At 39.9% G+C, this 7,881-nt stretch overlaps 1 protein-coding gene across 3 annotated transcripts; it reads left to right on the top strand.

Moving 5' to 3' along the window:
- The first annotated feature begins 1,734 nt into the window (after positions 1–1,734).
- On the top strand, positions 1,735–7,065 carry LOC119191617. 3 transcript variants are annotated; one of them, XM_037445502.1, is made up of 3 exons: positions 1,735–1,906; positions 6,649–6,735; positions 6,824–7,065. In XM_037445502.1, exons 1-3 carry the CDS (start codon positions 1,803–1,805, stop codon positions 6,993–6,995), a joined length of 363 nt encoding a protein of 120 aa, XP_037301399.1. In that variant the 5' UTR covers positions 1,735–1,802; the 3' UTR covers positions 6,996–7,065. The 3 variants fall into 3 exon arrangements, with proteins under 3 accessions (XP_037301399.1, XP_037301401.1, XP_037301400.1); XM_037445504.1 differs by having other exon boundaries at positions 6,649–6,730; XM_037445503.1 differs by having other exon boundaries at positions 6,649–6,672.
- The last annotated feature ends 816 nt before the right edge of the window (positions 7,066–7,881 follow it).

A 7,881-nucleotide genomic window follows, 5' to 3' on the forward strand; every position in this document is an offset into this window, starting at 1 on the left:
TTGTTTGATTGAATTCTGTGTTATGCCTTTCATAAATAAACACAATTTAGGAACAATCTATTATTTCCATTACAACTCAGTTAAAATAGAATTGTGCCTCACCCGTAACAACCTTGGTTTGAACTTGAGGATCCTGCATCATCCAAGGGCAGATGACAGGCAGAATCCGTAGTGTGTGCCGACGTCAGTTTCAACGCTGCAACGCCACAAACCGAGGTCACTCACCACAGGGCTCGTGATGCGGAGAGTGCACACGTGCGAGTTCGCGTTGGACTGATAGCTAAAGGATATTTAGATACAGTAAATTTCTAAAATTAAAAAGATTTAAAACAAATGTTATGGCAAAGTTGTTGATGGTTTAGTACTGTTTGGCCACTGGTGCTCGCCGATGTTAACGCCTCCTCGAATATAGAAGGTTTGGCGATGAAACTTTCTCGTAATATCTCAATGTTTCCAGAATGTCACGGAATCTAGATAACGGACCTAAATTTACGAGAGAGTTACCGACCATTACGAACTTTTCAGAATGTTCCACAGACGTCTATGGAATAGCGGTAAGGTATAGACGACTCGAGGCGGACGCAAGTCAGTCTTTGCGACGCGATTAAAAGGGATAACTACAAGCGATATCGAAGCGAACACTATGATTTTTGTGTGTCTGCGTAGTGTTGTGATGATATTTAAGTTTAATAACATAAAAAGGAACGATTCAAGTCGATTCATTCGAAGTCAAGCTTCAGGAGTCAGAAGAAACCAAGTCCGTAAACGAACGTATTTCATATTATCGCAAATGGAAGAACTGCGATCATGAGCCTATCGAAACGCAAAACTACTGTACAATTCGCAATGTATTTGCTTCTAATTGTGTACAGGCGCGACTTCATCATCAGCCGCGATCACTGGCTATCCATTTACAAAAAAACAGAAAGGCAGAGATCCACACTATTTTTCAATGGTTGACATTATCTGGACTATCCTGTCAGATTTTTATTTACTGTCACATCCAGCCCGTATATTATGTGATTGCGGCACCGAACACGCTAATACTACTGTTGGTCGCTGCTTCTCGACTGTCGTGGATACCACCATCTTTGAATCTGGAGTCATATTTTTATACGGGTAAAGCATAGCATCTGGTGGTGTAGTGGCGTTTAGATAGAGTATCGATTGCCGAATTTTTTTCTTTTTCACCGACTTCAAAAAAAAGGAGGTTATCAATTCGACGTGATTTTTTTTTTTTTGTATTATAAGAGGGGCCCGAACACCGGCCGAGCGCACCCGAGTAGCGACGACTGCGGGCGCGGTGGAGGGGCCGGGCGCGGGTGACGGGGCAACGCGGCGGCGCAGCGCAGATCACCGAGCAGTGTGCCACGCATATTACGCACGAGCTGTACTGTTGTGAAACATTAAATACACTGCTGTATTTACGTTCTACATTATTTGTGAATACCTCTAACAGTTCAGAATCGGGATATTCTTACGCCCATAAGTTGTTTTTACCATCATGGGAAAGCGATCTCGTTCGCGATCGCGGGAGCGACGTCATCGTACATCAAAACATCGGAAGCATAATGCGCTGGAGTCCCGTCTAGAAAACTTAGAGAAACGGTTGAACAAAGTGCTACAGCCGCTGGACTTGAATTTAACGACGCGGGGGAGTTTTACACCGGTTCAATAATCGAGTGATACAACAAATTTAGTGTTTACACCCCCAACAGTTCCAGAAACTTTTCAGTATCAGCATGTCCATTAGCACAAACAGGGTCGACGATGTTGGTGGGTGGCGGCAAGCATAATGAAAAATGCGACACGCCGGCGTCTACGCTACAACCGCCCGCGCCGCAAAATTTGCACAGTGTACCTACTGCAAACAGCGCGACTTCTGTGGTTTGTTCGACAAGTCAAGGTCAGGTGAACAAATTATTACCGGGTTTAGATAATATTCCTGCATTTACCGGAAACATGTGTAGTGACAAAATGAGTGCTCAAAATTGGATAAGACGATTGGAGTCGTTAGCTAAAATTTTGCATGGGACGAACGATTTCTTATATTTCAAATGACGTCAAAATTATCAGGCAATGCACGATTATGGTTTGATGCACAACAGGATATTGACTTTAGTTGGGAGGAATGGAAGGAAAAATAGTTGTTAATTTTCCGGAAGGAAGAGGAATAGCCTCAAAATTATATGATTTTGTAACAGTGATGCGAGAAAATAATGAAAGTGTATTAGATTTTTATTAAAAAAAAATCATTAGGAAAGAAATGCGATCAACCTGATCATGTTATAGCCGACGTAATAATTTTCACATTGAATGACCCAATATTGAAATCGGGAGCCCGAGGTGCCGCATGCCATGACACTAAAAGTTTATTACAATACCTAACAGATGTCGCTTCAGATTCCGCGTTGATTGATAAAAGTAAAAGTACCAGTGTCACTAAAGAAAATAATAAATCTGCAATTATTCGTAAAACAATGCCAACTCGCACAAAGCGAGATGACATTATGTGTTATAATTGTGGCACTAAGGGTCACTTTGCGAATCAATGTACAAAGAGCGAAATAAAACGTTGTGATCGTTGTTATAAATTTGGTCATGATGTTTCCAATTGTAAAGAAGAAAAACAGTGTACTATATGCCATAAATGGGGTCATGATAAAGAACAATGCTACCGTGCAAAAAAAGAACTTACTGATAAGCCTCCTAAATTATATCGTTTGACGGATGTCGATGAAAATGACAAGAAATATCATAAAGACGTTGTCATAAATGGTATTAAGTTAACGGGGTATATTGATTTTGGTAGTGCATGTAATACTATAACTACTAGCGCGGTGATGCGAACAGGTTTAGAATTCAGTAAAGGTTCATCTCGTACAATTCGGGCTTATGGTGGTAGTCTTGTAATACCAGTAGGTGAATTGACAGCTCATGTTGCACTAGACTGTGCATCTGGAACTGTACCCATTTTGGTAGTAGAAGACAATCTACAAGAAACTGACATGATAATAGGCCGACCGTTTACAGAGTTACCTAATGTAGTTGTGACAAAACCTACAATGAGTTGTCCATTTCTAATGTTAACGATACTGCTAATAATTTTAATGTTCTACCAACAGTCTCAACCGAAAATAAAGTGTTGAAGTTGTCTGTTGCGTATGATGTTACATTATATCATGGTGTAAATCATGTTTTAGTTACGATACCAGACGATGTTAAACAATTAAATTCCAACGTAATTTATGTCAAAGCTTCTCAGCATCGTGAGCCTGGCAAAGAAATTGATATTTTAGAAAGTCCGATAGTTTTGAATCAAAATTACGCCGAAATAAAAGTTGTTAGTCGTAATCACTCACCTTTAACTATTTATGCGACCAAATGTATTGCACGCGCTGAAATCTTAACACCAACAATTGAGTTAAATACCGATTTAGTAGGAAAGATCGAGAACGACTGGACGATCTTCTCAAACGATACGATCATTGTTTTGCTGGTATTGAAGGAAAAATAGGATCAGCAAATATTGAAATGTCCATTGAAGTAACTAGCTCCATACCATTTAATTATCAACCGTATAGAATGTCACAACCCGAAAGGGAAACAGTTAAAAATCATTGACGATTTGTTAGAGCAAGACATTATAGAGCCAAGTAATTCTGATTACGCAAGTCGTATCATTCTGGTATCAAAAAAGAATGGGGATACTAGAATGTGTGTAGACTATAGACATTTAAACAGTATTACCCGCAAGGATAGGTACCCTTTACCATTAATACAGGATCAAATCGACCAGCTCAATGGGCAGAAGTACTTTAGTACACTTGATCTCTGTTCCGGTTATCATCAGTTATGGATACATCCTGATAGTCGAAAATATACGGCTTTCGTAACACCATTCGGCCAATACCAATACAAAAGAATGCCATTTGGACTAGCCAATGCTCCAGCTGTTTTCCAAAGGGCTATTAACCAAATGTTAGGTAGTCTACGATTTCAGTTTGCTGGAGCTTACCTTGATGATATTATTTGTTTTTCTAAGACGGCTTCTGAGGGTTTGGAACGACTAGAGGCAATCTTGAAATTAATATCCGATACGGGTTTAACGTTGCGCAAAGAAAAATGTTCATTCCTTAAGACTAAAATTAATTATCTGGGCTTTGACATTGCACAAAATGAGATTCGTCCATCGCCTCATAAAGTAGAGTGTATCAAAAATTTCCCCAAACCAACTACCATTCATCAATTAAGGCAACTCATAGGACTGGCTAGCTATTTCAGGCGTTTTATAAAGTCATTTGCTTTAAGGGCACGTCCCTTGACTCTATTATTAAAGAAAAATTCTTCATGGTCCTGGGGAAAAGAACAGGACGACTCTTTTAATGATATTAAGAATGCCTTGATGTCACGACCGGTACTAGCGATTTACAATGAAAAATTGGAGACGGAGGTGCATACTGATGCCTCTGCGTTAGGTATTGCTGGTATACTGATGCAAAAACAGCTTGATGGTCAATTGAAACCTGTGGCCTATGTGAGTAGACAGACTACGGTGGCCGAGTGTAAGTACCATTCGTACGAGCTCGAAGCACTCGCAGTGGTCATGAGTTTAAAAATTTCGGGTGTATCTTTTAGGAAAACCGTTTACTGTAATTACAGACTGTAATGCTCTTAGCACTACGTGGACAAAACGAGATATGGTTCCGCGAATTGGTCGGTGGTGGCTCGAACTACTCGAATACGATTTCAAAGTGGTGTACCGTCCGGGGACACGTATGCAACATGCCGATGCACTTAGCCGCAATCCGGTTTTTGCAAACGTTTTACACATAGATCAAAAGACATGGGTAACTGCTGTACAGCAGTCTGATGATAAGATTAACAATATAATATCTGATCTCAAGTCTAATAGTAATGAAACTGATGCTGTAAAGAACGATTATCGCCTTGTAGATGGTCAGCTATGTAAATTGATAGATGGGAAGAAGAGGATAGTTATACCTAAGTCAGTTAGGTGGCGTATTGTAAAAATATACCACGACGATAATGGTCACATGAATCAGGAAAAGGTGATTGAATTGATTCGAAAAAATATTGGTTCGAAAAAATTACATCGATTTGTTACAAAATACGTAAAAGTTGTATTTCTTGTCAATTTACTAAGAAACCCACCGGGATACAAAGGGGTAAATTATATCCTATAGATAAAGGCAATACACCATTTGAAACTTTACATATTGACCATCTAGGCCCATTCTGTGAATCACAGGAGGGCAACACTTATCTTCTGTTAGTCGTAGATGGCTTTACAAAGTATGTGTGGCTGCAACCGGTACCTAATACTCGCACCGAACACGTTTTGTCGACACTAGCACTGTTTGAGAAAATATTTGGTACGCCTGCTCGCATCATTAGTGACCGAGGTAAATGTTTTGCAAGTCACCAAATGGCAAGTTTTGTGCTAAAAGATGCATTAAACATGTTCAAAATGCTGTAGCTTGCCCGCGAGCAAACGGGCAGGTAGAACGATTTAATCGCACAGTTTTACAATCGCTTACAGCCTGCATTGGTGACAAACATAATCAGTGGGAGAATTACTTATCGCAAGTCCAACGAGGTATGAATTCTACAGTTAATAATTCAACAAAGAAAAGTCCTTTCGAGTTAATTTTTGCTTTTACCCCACGATTTCCTTTAGATGTTCCAAATCCAGAACAGGATACTCCCGATATTAATCAAAATCGCAAAGAGGTAGCAGAACGTTTAGCAGATAATGCTGCAAAATGAAAACTCGTTATGATAAGAGCCGTATAAAATCAATAAATTTTCAGGTAAATGACTTAGTTCAGGTAGAACGAAGAGTATTAAAAAAGGGGATAACAAGCGGAAAACTAGTTGACAAATACGTTGGTCCGTATAAAAATATTACAAATTTGGATAATGACAGGTATCGAGTGGAATCATTAAATTCAAAAGGTCGGAAATACCGGAACGTAATAGCAGGAGATAAGATGAAACCTTTTAGAGTACAAGAAAACTCTGATAGTGAAGAAGATGAGTAACTTGGATAGATGATAATTCTTGTCATTATGATAGCCATAATAGTTATTGGTTATATGTTTCATGTTCTTGGTTATATTGTGAATCTTTAACAAACAAAAAAATGATTGTTATGGACATAAGGTCTTAGAGATCTGTTAATGAGTAAATTATGAAAGATAATCCACAAATAGTTAACGTGATTAAAAGTATGATGTAACCGATGTCATGGTGTTTTATGATATATGATATCCATCCATATTAGTGGGAGCCAGTTCGGTCAAGCCCAAACTGCCTAAAATCAGTTCGGTCAAGCTTATGCAATCAAGACCAGTTCGGTCAAGATTAAGCTGTCAAAACCAGTTCGGTCGAGCTTATGCAGCTAAAACCGGTTCGGTCAAGCTTAAGCTGCCATAACCAGTTCGGTCAAGCTTACGCAATCATAACCAGTTCGGTCAAGCTTACGCAATCAAAACCAGTACGGTCAAGCTTAAGCCGCCAAAACCAGTTCGGTCGAGCTTATGCAGCTAAAACCGGTTCGGTCAAGCTTAAGCTGCCAAAACCAGTTCGGTCAAGCTTAAACCGCATAATTCTTGTTTGTTCCAGGTCGGACAAGGCAGCACCAGTTAGGTCAGACTCCTATGTTCATGGCCAGCTCGGTCAAGCATATTCCGAGAAAACCATCCTAGTTCAGTTTGGTCAAGACAACTTCAGTTCATTTCAATGTTGATCGATTAAATAATTTCTGTGTTCAACCCTGTAATACGAGGTCGTATTCTAGCTCAGGATGGACGACTATAAGAGGGGCCCGAACACCGGCCGAGCGCACCCGAGTAGCGACGACTGCGGGCGCGGTGGAGGGGCCGGGCGCGGGTGACGGGGCAACGCGGCGGCGCGGCGCAGATCACCGAGCAGTGTGCCACGCATATTACGCACGAGCTGTACTGTTGTGAAACATTAAATACACTGCTGTATTTACGTTCTACATTATTTGTGAATACCTCTAACAGTATGTTTGTTACCTCAGAACTCGCTCGTTTATGAACCGATTTGGAAAATTCTTTTTTTATTCGAAAGAATTTCTCTCCAGATTGGTCCCATAAATTTTTTTCAACATCGCCTCGGTAGTTTGGTTTTAAAATTAAAAAAACTAGAATAATTATGTCGTCCAAGAAAACGAAATCGCGAATTTAGCTTTCCTGTGACGTATTTAGTTATGTTTTGCATTGAGTTTGGTTGACTGTACTTCTCACATACTTATACATATAGCATCACACCTTTTCCCCCTTTCAGGGGTAGGCAGAGGTGTAACATTTCAGCGCGATAGTCGTACAGCGTGCGAAACACATTAGTTGTGTTTTTGTGTTGGGATTAGAGGACTCTACTTCTTACATACAAATATGTAGCATCACACCTTTTCCCCTTTTCAGGGGTAGGCAGAGGTGTTACACCACAGCGCGATAGTTGTATTGTGAGCCAAATATATCAGTTGTGTTTTTGCGTTAGATTTGCTCGAATCTACTTCTTACATACATATATATAGCATCACACCTTTTCCCCTTTTCAGGGGTAGGCAGAGGTGTAACACCACAGCGCGATAGTTATACTGTGAGCCAAATAATATCAGTTGTGTTTTTGTGTTAGGTTTGCTTGAATCTACTTCTTACATACATATATATAGCATCACACCTTTTCCCCTTTTCAGTGGTACTCAGAAGTGTAACTCCTAAGCGCGATAGTCGTATCCTGAGCGAAACACAACTATGCCATTGAGACGGTCTATTTTTTACTAACACAAAAAAAATAAAAATAATTTTAACAAAAAATTAAACCGCCTTC

This window comes from Manduca sexta, unplaced genomic scaffold (assembly GCF_014839805.1).
Source record: "Manduca sexta isolate Smith_Timp_Sample1 unplaced genomic scaffold, JHU_Msex_v1.0 HiC_scaffold_1702, whole genome shotgun sequence".
NCBI lineage: Eukaryota > Metazoa > Arthropoda > Insecta > Lepidoptera > Sphingidae > Manduca > Manduca sexta.

What these genes read in the sequence shown, in the direction of transcription:
- LOC119191617 (XM_037445502.1), top strand. Translation starts at nt 1,803, where the DNA reads ATGCGACACGCCGGCGTCTACGCTACAACCGCCCGCGCCGCAAAATTT. An exon ending in GGTTTGTTCGACAAGTCAAG is followed by an intron (nt 1,907 to 6,648) that starts GTCAGGTGAACA and finishes TGTTTGTTCCAG; the next exon opens with GTCGGACAAGGCAGCACCAG. An exon ending in GAGAAAACCATCCTAGTTCA is followed by an intron (nt 6,736 to 6,823) that starts GTTTGGTCAAGA and finishes GTCGTATTCTAG; the next exon opens with CTCAGGATGGACGACTATAA.